Source organism: Pelodiscus sinensis, chromosome 14 (assembly GCF_052426305.1).
Source record: "Pelodiscus sinensis isolate ZL-2025 chromosome 14, ASM5242630v1, whole genome shotgun sequence".
NCBI lineage: Eukaryota > Metazoa > Chordata > Testudines > Trionychidae > Pelodiscus > Pelodiscus sinensis.
The window spans coordinates 45,427,713-45,440,025 of NC_143065.1; the positions used below are offsets into that span (position 1 = coordinate 45,427,713).

Below are 12,313 nucleotides of genomic sequence, written 5' to 3' on the forward strand. Positions count from 1 at the left end.
ATGACTTGGAAACTGACTCTTTTCTATTAAAAAAGAGAGCAAGCTAGAGTGTATGGCTGTACACTCGGTGCACGGCACAGACCGTTCACTGACCATCTTACCTGAGGCCCTGCTATTAATGGCCATTTAAACAGGTAAATCAGCCAGCCCAATCAAGGGAGCAGAGGAATTCTCATAATGCTGGGGGTTAAGTGCCCGTTCTGAGCTTGTCCCACACAACTTCCTTGTGAGTCATCTCAACAATAATTGTTTTAAGTGTAAACTGGAAAGTGGAGCATAAGAAATGAAAGCAGGAATCCCACCAGCATTTTTCTAAGCAGGCTTTGTTAAAGCTGTGCCGATGTACAGTATTTCAAATAGATTGCATTTAACATAGTTGTTCTCCATGAAAATGTAGCTTTCAAGAGTGGGATGGGTGGGGTTAATCTTTTTTGTAAATGTTATTCCTCTTTCTATTCACTTTCAGTAATGTGTTTTTCTTAGATATTTGTCTATTTTTCAAAAATAGAATTTTTACATGGGGGAGATAAATTCCCCCAAAGTTACATTTTTACTAAAACTTTCCACAGGACATTAAAAATATATATTCAATGATTTAAACATGAAAATATAACCTGGGGCGGGGTTGTATTGCCAATTTTGATGGGTCAGCTTAATTGCAGGTTGGGGTTTGATGACAAGAATGGTCCATTTCACAGCCCTAACTGGGCAGCTAGAATTTCTCCAGGATACACGGCTATTTGTGCACCTCCTCAGAGCCAAGCCCCACAGTGCGTGCCGTAGGAGAGGATGTTTTCTCCACTCCATTGATTGCACTCCCCAGCTGCCTTATTGGCCCCTCAGAGAGCTATTAACATGCCAAGGGCCAGCTTGGCCCCGAGCAGCATGGGGAACTGCACGCGCCTTTGCACGTATGTAATGTACTCACACCCATCCCCATACATCTTCGTATGGGTCTGTCCCCAAGCACAGACCCTCCGCTTATACTCTGCGGATAGTCTGCGAACTTAACCTGTGCCATTCCCCTTGAATTCTGATCACCTCGCTTTGCTCAGTGTCAATTAAGTGCTTGCCCACATTGAGAGATTGTCAACCCAACTAGATGGTATTTCCATTGAAATCCCCTGGATTTAGGTTTGCTTTTCTGATTTGATTATGTTAGGGATTTTGTTATACATGACTAATGCCATATAAATCAGTTCTAATTAAGCATAACGATCTGTGGCTCATTCAGAGCAAATGTGATGTTAATGGACGTATGAGTTACATATTGTATAGGATAATTTCACTGACCTTATTTCCAGTTTGTGGGCCTCTTTTATACTGAATAGTATCAATGGGTCCATTATATGCTTTTCCTCAACAAAACATCTTCTTAATCCTGGGTTTTCCATTTACCAGGCCCACACCCTCCACAAACCCCAACTCCCAGAAATTTTTTCTGCCCAACGTGTAGGCCAAGTTTCAGCCTGAAGCAAAATAGCCCAAGATACAAATACAATCAGCAACATTGTTTGTAACAGAAATATGAACAACCTTTAACTATAGACTCACTACTAGACTTTTTTTTATAATATACAGTTTACCTGATACTGTATCTCTGCCCAGTAGTACGCAGTGTCATAATATGGAGGAGGTACAAAACTTTTAAGTACATGAGCACTTTGCTCTGTTCAAGTGTTTTCTGGTGTTATAGGCTCAGAGAGCTAGCACTGATATTAGCATAATCACTCCCGGGTGCCCATTAAATCATCTCATTTGCATAACCACACCCATGATTGTATGATCATGCCCACACCCCTATTATGATTCCTGAATTCTGTTTCTCATGCTCGCGTTTGTGAGATTTTCATTTCTTTTCCTTTTTTAGTGCTCAGTCACATGTGGAAACGGAACACAGGGGCGCTCTGTTTATTGCAATCATGATAATAAAACAACTTGTGATCCTGCACAGAGACCACCTTCAGAAACAACTTGCTCCCTGAAGCAATGCCAGAAGAAAATAGAAAATAGCAACACTGACTGGTCTGGCAGCGGCTCTTCCAGTAGAGAACTATTTAATGAGATAAATTACATTCCCACTCACCACATTTCCCACTTTAGCCCCCCAATGCCGAATCATCCACAATCCAAAGATGAGAATGTCATCACTGAGGAGGATTTTCCAGGCAGCAGTAACAAAAAGGGAAACGTCTTTGTCGATGATTTTTACTACGATTACAATTTTATCAATTTCCATGAAGATCTGTCCTATGACCCGCTTGCTGAGAAAGACATTAAGAGTGAGGGGTTTGAACCAGGGCCTGGGGGTGAAGCCACTAATAACCTGGGGGAGTCTAATGAAATGTCTCCTAGCATTCCATATCATGCAGAACCAGGAGAACCCAATGAAGGAAACTTAGCAAGTAGTGAGACAAATACTTCAGCCGATGGACACAATGAAGAAAAGGAAAACGCAGGGGTTCAACACGATACAACTCTCTTCAGTGTAACTGATGCACATGAGGTTAGCAGAGCCACTACTGCCCTCTACATAACTTCCTCCTACCTTAGGGGGGAGGAGGAAGAAACACACACGCCACTGTCCAGAGATGATCCACCCACTGAGAGAGGAACAAGGCTTGATTCTATAAACAGCCACGCTTATCTGTCCACTGATAAGCCCCCAGGAGCCCTGCTGACAAGTACCATTTCTGAAGAGGATGCAACCATCACCACCCCGTCTCTCAGTTATCCTTATCTGGCCATCCCCCCTCCACCCCTGCCAGCTGACAAGGGCCGCAGTGGTGGAGAAGAGATGTCTGGCATTTGGGGAAGCACAGCAGAGCCTGGAAGCAGAGGAGAGGATGGTCAAAGCACAGAGGCTCCTGTTAACAATGACAAGGAAGATGATGGCTTGGCTGGTATTGCCCGGAAGGGCCAGGAGGATACCAGTGAAAGGGATTTGGTCACCATTGGTGATGGTGATGCTGCCTCCAAAACCAAAGATGAGACAGCACTGTCCAGTATAACGGCAACAGTGGAGAGTGAAGACATGAACAGGCCGCCACATAACCTGCCTCCCCAGCCAACAACAAAGCCGCTGCCTCCTGCAACAGACGACACCCCTTTGATCTCCACTGAACCCAGTTCTAAACAGGAAGCAGGAGGCAGGAGTGAAGATATTGACCCCACTATGAGCTCTTACAATCCTGGTAACGGAGAACCAGCTGACCACACTCCTCCTGCAGAGGATGTGCAGAATTGGCAAGATGATCTCAGTGCTGCATCCCAGACTCCTGGCCCGCGAACAGGCATGACAGCTCTTCCCCGCCTGAGGTCCATGCCTCCCCACGCGCGTGAGCCATTCACTCCAGAAAGCTGGACATGGACATCAAATAGTCTAGCCCATCAGGGTACCCAGGCACCAGCTCCGCCAATATCCTCCGAGCCCAGCCCCAGGGCCAGTCCAGAAGGGACGTTGCCTGCTTTGCCAGCTGAGTTAACCACGGCAGGGTGGGCGGGGAGGGAAGCAAATGAAGGAAAGATGACTCTTTATACCACGGGTGTGTTTTCTGATATGCCAGACCCAAACGAAAGCACGAGCCGGGGCGAGAGCACACCATGGGGCACTCTGAGGATATTCGCTAGTGGGGATGGAGACCTTGGAACATCTCTCCCCATGCTCAGCCTGCCAGAGCAGAAGCAGGAGGAGGCAGAAGTGACGACCTCCGCTACCAGACTGGCCACAGTAATGACCAGCTGGGAAGTTGGGAAATGGAGTGAGGCAAGTACAGCTTGAAAAGGGAACCCGGGCACCGTCTCATCCCCTTAGCGGGCATTTGTGGCGGCAGGTGCTTGTGTTGGGAATGGGCAGTGGATAGCGTAGGCAGGGGGAAGGCGTTGCCTTCCCAAACCACCAACCTGCCCCCATGCAAACAACACCCCCAGAATGCCTGCTGGGGGCAGAGAGGCGGGGGCCATGCACCCTCCTCCCTCTCCGTTCTCTGGGGCCGGGAAGGCTCAGGCTACATGCCGCCCCACCTCCCCGTGATGCTGGGGCCTGGGCAGAAGGAGTGGGCTTGGGGGCTTGACTCTCCCAGCTCTCCCTTCACCCCCCCCCATGGTCTTGGGCATACAGAAAAGGGGCGTATTTCACAGCTGTGCATTGCTCCACGCCGTGGCAGAAGGCATTCCGTGCTGGAGGGAGTTGCTAGTGCGTAGCAGCTGGGGTTATGCACAGAGGCGGGCAGGTCAGGGTGGAGATGAGGAGCGGGAAGGAGGCCAGCGCTTCCCAGCGCATGGGTGAGCACACACGCTGTTACGCTGTTACACCACCCTCTGGCTGGTGCACAGAGGGTGCAGTTATACCAGCCCCCTTTGGGGCCTTATGCTCCCCCTCAGCCAGCCTGTGCCCCCCAGCGCAAAGCCTGTGGCTAAACCAGCTCTTACGCTGGCTTCACAAGCGGGTCAGGTTCCCACACTGGGTGGGACATATTCCAGGAGGTGTAATCATACGACATAATCTCTAATTGGAAATTAATCTTTCCTTCCTGTGGACTCCAGGCCAGTCCTGGAGGGTTGGTAACTGTACACGGGGGAGAGCAGGGCAGTTAATTCATGGTCTGGGGTGTGTATTGTGTTGCAGTGCTCCACAACGTGCGGCTTAGGAGCCAGCTGGAGGCCAGTGCACTGTAGCACAGGCAAGGATGAAGATTGTGTTGCTGCAAAGAAACCTGTCCCAGCTCGAAGGTGCTACCTGAGACCATGTTCATCCTGGCGTATTGGAAACTGGAGCAAGGTAAATACATAGATGCCCTCGAACCAAAAGTAGGGAGGGTATTTGGGCTTCCCGTCTGAGAATGGCACATTGCAAAGAAACTCCCCCAGCCAGGCCTGCTGTAGCCAGAGCCCCGCACCCTTTTAATCACCACCAGAGCAGCGGGGGGGTCGCACTGCTGTCCGGGCGGCACAGAGCTGGCTGCCTTGGTCCCGCCCCTTCCGCCTAAGGCTCTGGGGAGCCCAGAGCCAGGTCCCCCCACACACCTGACCTTGCCCGGGGTCCCACCGAGGCTGTCGGTCCCTCTGCCCCCAGCACAGCAACAGATCTCAGAGCCTGGGTCGACTAACTCGGAAGTGCTGCGCTCAGGCTGCAGGGCTGGGAATAGCGGTGTTAACATTTCCCGTGGGGCTGAAGCCCCGGCTACGGACCCAGTGAACATAAATAGTCACTAAGTGGCAACATGATGACTCTGATCTGAAGGGAGTCAGCAAAGTAGGAGGGGAGCGAGGGCAGTCAAAAGAGGCAGGGGCTGAAGCCAAACTAAGGAGAACTGTGGGAGGAGGCTGGGGAATACCTTGCAGGTGTTAGATTCTTGGAAAGTTTCACAAAAATCCCCCATAGCATGAGACTTTTAAAACCCGACTGGACAAACCCATTGGCTACATCTACACTGGCCACAATTTCTGGAAAAGGGATGCAAATCAGGTAAGTCAGGATAGGGAAATCCGCGGGGGATTTAAATATCCCCCGCGGATTTAAATAAACATGTCCGTCGCTTTTTTTCCGGCTTGGGGAAAAGCCGGAAAAAAAGCGTCTAGACTGGCGCAATCCTCCGGAATAAAGCCCTTTTCCGGAGGATCTCTTATTCCTACTTCAAAGTGAGAGATCCTCCGGAAAAGGGCTTTATTCCGGAGGATCACGCCAGTCTAGACGCTTTTTTTCCGGCTTTTCCCCAAGCCGGAAAAAAAGCGGCGGACATGTTTATTTAAATCCGCGGGGGATATTTAAATCCCCCGCGGATTTCCTATCCTGACTTACCTGATTTGCATCCCTTTTCCGGAAATTGTGGCCAGTGTAGACGTAGCCATTGAGAATAAAGGATAGGCAAGGCTCCTGGAATGGCAGGGCTGCTGTGGATGATTTTAATAGGCCTTAGCTTTTGGGATCTGAGGAGGTGGGAACATGACCTCAAAAATCTGTTGCCATTGAAAATGCAAATAGAATCATTTCCGAGTGGAAAGTACTAGTGCTCGTGGGAGTACTTAAGACTCTCGTTAGCTTGGATAGGTACAATCACGGGGAGACCCAAAGGCAAACGCTGGAAGAGTTAATGAAAGAAAGAGCACAGTGATTAATTTCTTTAATATCTGGGTAAACTCAGCTTTGCCAGAGATATTCATGTCTGGACACTGTCACTGCCTCCGCCCCACCAGCATGACTCATCGTGCTGTTTCCCCAGTGCTCAAGGAACTGCGGAGGGGGGCTGAAGGTCCGGGACGTTCACTGCGTTGACACCAGAGAGCAGCGGCTTCTGCGACCCTTTCATTGTCAAGCTGTTTTCTACAAGCCGCCAGTGCAGACTCCCTGCCAAACCAAGTCCTGCCTGGACTGGTATACCTCATCCTGGAGAGAGGTGAGGGGATTTCTAGAGAGAGATGGAGCATCCACTACATCTTCGGAGATGGGTCTGATCCAGACTCCACTAGAGTCTAGAGCATGGGTGGTGGCTGAAGGCCCAACTAGGAAAGGCAAGCCCAAGGCCCTCACCCCTTCTGCCTGTGACCACTCCCCTTCCGCCTCTGACCACACCCCCTTCCACTGTGACCACACCCCTTACACCTGAGGCCATGCCCCCTTCCACAACCTCCTCTCCCTGTGGAGTCAAGCCCAGCCCCCATCCTAGGTTACTGCCCCCAGCCCCAGCGAATAGCATAGCCCCATCCTTCCCAGCTGGCACCGTGGCCCCAGCCCTACTGGGCGGCTGAGAAACTAGGATGCAGCACCATAGCCCCAGCCCTCCCGGGCAGCCAGCAGAGAACGTAGACGTTGCCTACATTACCCACCACTCATGGTCTGGAGGGTCCTGGCACAGATCTCTCCATAAAGAATAAATGAAGGGACCGAGGAACCAAGTTCTTTTCAATATGTTTTAACAGCCACTTGCAAATAACCAGATACTTTCAAGTGTCTATTAAATGATGAACTGCCCAACTCTGATGAAAACTGAGTTAACCTCAGACACGTGTTGAACGTTCTAATGGCAATTCCAGTAGGCAGCTGGAATTCCTTCTCTGCAAGTACATGCTGCTGGCATTTTACTTTTGCGTAGCCTCATAGTGCCGTGTGTAATGGCCATTATTTAAGACATATAGAATAGCACTAGACAGCTTGTAGGCCACATTCCCCACTCAGTTCAGCTTGTGTGATGCTCAGTGATGAGAAGTTAGTGGGGGTAATGTGTGCCCTTTGCTGTGGAAGAATCTGACCCTCTAAGTATTTGGACCTAGGAAATAGAGAGTATATATATGAAGTGGAACTGCTGTATTCTTACAAAGGTGTGTGTGCCTAAGAGCCAAGCTTCAAATCAATGTAGTATCCCCACTTCCACAAAAGAGCCACCTTGGGACAATCATTATAATCACAAAAAGGAGCGTTCAACACTGGAGGCAATTTTTGTAGGGCCTCTTCAGACTGTAATTCCATAAGATGTGAGTAAATGGGGTGGTTTTCTCTTCCCATTACTCCAGACTGATTCCGATTTGTTTCTCCTTAGTGCTCTGAGTCATGCGGCGGAGGGGAGCAGAAGCGTTTAGTGACGTGTCCAGAAATCGGACGGTGTGACGAAATGTTAAGGCCAAATAACACAAGACCCTGCAACACTCACCCATGTACCAAATGGGTAGTGGGATCATGGGGAGAGGTGAGCAAATGTTGAAGGAAAATAAATGTCTTCTGCAGATGAATCTCTCTTGGGAATTAATCACGCCTGTTGGTTTTGGACAGCATTTTTCCAATCTCAGATAAGTAGACACCCTCTGTGCCATCTAGTCAGTGGCACTGGTTTCTACAATCAAGCCCACGCAATTGACAGTAAAGTTTATAAGGCCTTGTCTACACTGAAAACTTTTTGCTGCTTTAACTATCCTGGATAAGTTAAAGCAGCAAAAGCCCCCTAGGTCAGTGGTTTTCAAACTAGGAGGCATGACCCAGCACTGGGCTGTGGAATGTCGGGCGCTGGGTCTCGTTGCTGCAGGGGGATCAGGTGAGCAGTGGGGGGCTAAGGCAGCTCCCTGCCTGTCTTGGCACCGCAGACTGCGCTGTGCCCCAGAAGCAGCCAGCAGCAGGCCCAGCTCGTGGGGGGTTAGGAAGAGTGCACAGGGCTCCATGCACTGCCCCTGCCCCGAGCACTTGCTCCGCACTCCCCTTGGCTGGAAACCTGCTGCTGGCTGCTTCTGGGGCACAGTGCAGTCTGCGGTGCCAAGACAGGCAGGAGGCTGCTTTAGCCTGTTCCCCCCCCCCCCCACATCACTGACCAAGAGCCACTCAAGGTAAGCCCCTCCTGCCCCAGTCCTGTCTCCCTCCCCCTGGGCCAGAGCCCCCTCCTACAGCCCAAAGCTCTCATCCCCAGCCCTACCCCATAGCCCAAACTCCAGTCAAATTATGTTGGGTTGCAGTATCAACAATTTTCTTCCACTGGGTCGTGAGTTTGAAACCAACTGCTCTAGTGTAGATGCATCAAAGTGTTTCTACCAGTCTAGCTTACTTTGGTTTGGCAAAGGAAAACACATGGTGCTGGTGTAAATTACCTTATACCACTATAACCGTGTCCGTATATAACAATATGGCCAAAAAAATCACACCTCCAACTTGACATAGTTACAGCGGTAAAACTTTTCAGCGCACACCAATGCTCAATCCAGGGCCCTGGGTCTGAGAAGTGAATAAAGCCGTATGATAAGTGACTCAGTTTCAATACATTATACGGAATATTGAAAATCTAAATGCACACCAAAGCATTTCTCATTGACCAGCTATGCTCAGCAAAGGCCCTCGGGGGAATTCTATTTCTAAGCAAGTCCTATTTTGAACAGATATGTTGTGAAAATGGGAGCAGCTATGAAGATAATAAGGGTTAATGGATGTGTGTTGCTAACTGTGCCCCATAGTCAAGCAAACAAGAAGCCTCCCGCCTCCTCTGTCAGCAGAATTAATAGAGGTCTGTTCGCTTAGCGGAAGCTAACCTTGTGCACAGCAGTGCCAGACAGACTTTGGGTTATGTACAGTACAGATGCCTTTGCCCTGGTCTACGCTAGGGCTTTATTTCAAAATAACCCTCCTTAGGTTGAATTAATAAGCGAAGCCACACCACCAAGCCTGTTATTTCGAAATAGATACTCCTGCTTTTCTCAAGGAATAATGCTAATTTTGAAATCGTTACATTGAAATAGCGGTTGTGTGGATGCTCTGGTGCCACTATTTCGAAATAACGACTCCCCAGAGTCATTCAAACTAATTACTCCCCAGTGCTTCCTGGGGTGCTAGGTCGAGGTAGCGTGTCCACATCAACAGAACCTGCCTCGGACTCATTTCAAGGCTTCCCCATAGTGAGGACACGGTATTTCAATTTTGCTATTTTGGGAGTTATTACATCGATTTTTAAAAAAGTGACAAAGAGTCCTGTAGCACCTTATAGACTAACAGATGTATTGGAGCATAAACTTTCATGGGCAAAGACCCTCTTCATCAGATGCATGTAGTGGAAATATCCAGAGGCAGGTATAAATATACAGGCCAGAATCAGGCTTGAGATAACGGGGTTAATTCAATCAGGGAGGATGAGGCCCATTTCTAGCAAGTGATCTGGAGGTGTGAATACCAAGAGAGGAGAAGCTGCTTTTGTAGTTAGCGAGCCATTCACAGTCTTTGTCTAATCCTGAGCTGGTGGTGTCAAACTTGCAGATGAACTGTAGCTCAGCAGTTTCTCTTTGGAGTCTGGTCTTGAAGTTTTTTTGCTGCAGGATGGCTACCTTTAGATCTGCTATTGTGTGTCCAGGGAGATGGAAGTGTTCTCCTACAGATGTTTGTATTATTGCCATTCCTAATATCTGATTTTACATCGATTTTAGTTATTTTGAAATAATTTCCTGATGTAAATATGCCCTTTGTGTCCCCTAGAAACAGAACTAACTGGAGCAAGGGATAAAGGAGAAGCAAGTTCCATGTAGGAATTTTGCTCAGATGCCACTTTTAACATGCAAATAGCAATGTAGAGTATAGATATGTAAGTGCAGTCTCAATCCCACAGCAACCTCTCTAAAATAACCCTTCACTCGGGATGCAGCTAATTATATCCCCGCTAATTCACTTCCTGCAGTGCACAGCCACCTGTGGCGGGGGCATCCAGCGGCGACAGGTGAAGTGCATGAACACAAAAACTGGAGAAGCGGAAGAAGACAGCAGCCTGTGTGACCATGAACAGTGGCCAGAGAACACCCAGAAGTGCAATCCCCAGGACTGTGACAATACTGAGTCAAGTAAGTGTTGAAATACTGATACATGGTAGTACAGTCATATGGCTTCGAAAACTCCACCCACAAATGTCATGACTCAAACACTCTCTTGCCAGTGAAATTCACGTGACATTTTTCCTCTTTGAGCGGCTCATGCTGCCTGAGGGCTTGTGCCAGGGTTTCCAGTGTAGAAATCCTGCATTTCATAAACGCAGTCGAGGCTTGGTTACGATCTGAGGGGATTGTAGATGGTTCAGCTTTGTTTTCAATTAAGAAACTGTACTGAACGTGGGGGTTGTGTTCAGAGTCCATATTTGCTGACAGTAGTTCTGTATGCCAGTGCAATCCAGTGTATAACCCTGACGTGGTGCCATAAAAGCCAACTGGACTCTCAGTTTGGAGACCTGTTAGGAAAGCTATAAGCAACCACATTCCCGTCCGGAATTAGGATTGCTAATAATCTGAAGTTTGATAGGAGATTACATGAAAGTGGACTTGTGTAACAGTGGGCTCACTTCAGATAAGTGCAAATGTCCTAGCAGTCACAACACACAGAACCTGGGCCTTATCATCAGTTTGTATAAATCGGTAACTTCCTTCCCTACAATGAGCCCTGATGATTTACACTGACTGCGGGTCTGGCCTCAGGCATAGGGCTGTTGGTCAGCTGTAGCGCCAATTATATTTATATGACACAATAGGATTGGCTTTAAAACCGTTCCTCTGTTACCGTTTGCTGTACAGGCGAGTTGGGCTTTGGAGGGCTGGTGCTTCAAGGTGCTGAACTCTGTGGCCAAGTCAGCAAAAGCACTTCAGTCAATGGCACTGCTCGCATGAGTAAACTTAAGCCCATGCCTAAGTCACGGCTGGATCAGGGCGGAATACTGAGCAGCTTGGAGGACTGAGCCCTTTGCAAGGTTTTCCTTGTGACCCTGCACTTCGCTGTAGGTAATGTCCAATGCAAGTCGGAATTTAGAAATAGCATGAAGGCATGGTATTACCGGGCCTGGAAACGGCTGGCTACTCACAAAGCAGATGTTGCCTGAGGTTATCCCATTTTTGTCTCAGCCATGTTTAATAACAGGGTAGCCACTGAACCGTCCTCAGCAGGTGGGGTTTTGACAAGTGCTCCCGCACCAGCCTAACTCTGCTCTGACTGAAATCAAAAGGCATTTGGCCAGGGATGTCCAGGAGAGCGGGTAGGTCAGCCGCAATTGGAAATCCCTCACTGACTTTGCTGAGTGTGTCTGTGTCTGAGATGAAGTATTTGATTCTGAGCAAATGGAGCAGACATTTGAATTTACTTGGGGGGAGAAAACAGGCTGAATCATTTGCTGAACATCCAGGCCCCCACCCAGCCATCTCATTTGCTTTCTTCATTCTCTCACTGAGGCTGGTGAGCGTGTAAAATAAACATTACTAGTGGCTTATACGGTGTAACTGTTGGCCAGCTGCAGCTCTCCCCACTCCATGAGGAATCAGGCAGGGCATGAGGAAGATTCACTTCAGATGTGCAATGTACAGTGGGTCATCAGAAAAGACAGCCTGCTAAGCATCAGTGCAGTGAACTGGCCGTAGTACCGATTCACACATACAGGAGAAGCCCCCTCAATCTTGTGTTTTATGAAGGGGTAAAATAAGTTCCAGGTTTACACTCCACACATCTGTGCAGTAATACAACAGCCACATCTCCTGTGGGGCAGCGGTTCTCAAACTTCGTTACATCGCGACCCCCTTCTGATAACAAAAATTACTGCACTGTCGCAGGAGGGGGGACCGAACTCTGAGCTCACCTGAGCCTCGCTGCCTAGAGCAGGGTGGCCAGAGACAGCCAAGCCCCAAGGGTTTCAGCCCTGGGGGAAAGGCCTGAAACTTGAGCCCCACTGCCCTCAGGTTTCAGCATCAGCTCTGGGACCCAGCAAATCCTACACCAGTCCTGGTGACTCCATTAAAATGGGGTGGTGACCCACGTTGACGCCCCGGCCAGTGTTCCCTGTAAGCTGGGCGCTTGTGCAGCCACTCAGGAGAGATTCAAATGCTG

General features: G+C 48.9%; 1 protein-coding gene across 2 annotated transcripts in view; it reads left to right on the forward strand.

Annotated features, from left to right (window-relative positions):
- The window catches only part of ADAMTS7 (ADAM metallopeptidase with thrombospondin type 1 motif 7), a 152,340-nt gene that overhangs the window by 109,367 nt on the left and 30,660 nt on the right, over positions 1–12,313 (forward strand). For both annotated transcript variants that reach the window (XM_075896802.2, XM_075896804.2), the window contains 5 exons: positions 1,871–3,766; positions 4,628–4,780; positions 6,222–6,395; positions 7,536–7,682; positions 10,137–10,296. In XM_075896802.2, coding sequence (XP_075752917.2) covers positions 1,871–3,766; positions 4,628–4,780; positions 6,222–6,395; positions 7,536–7,682; positions 10,137–10,296 — 2,530 coding nt within the window. The remainder of the gene's footprint in view (positions 1–1,870; positions 3,767–4,627; positions 4,781–6,221; positions 6,396–7,535; positions 7,683–10,136; positions 10,297–12,313) is intronic.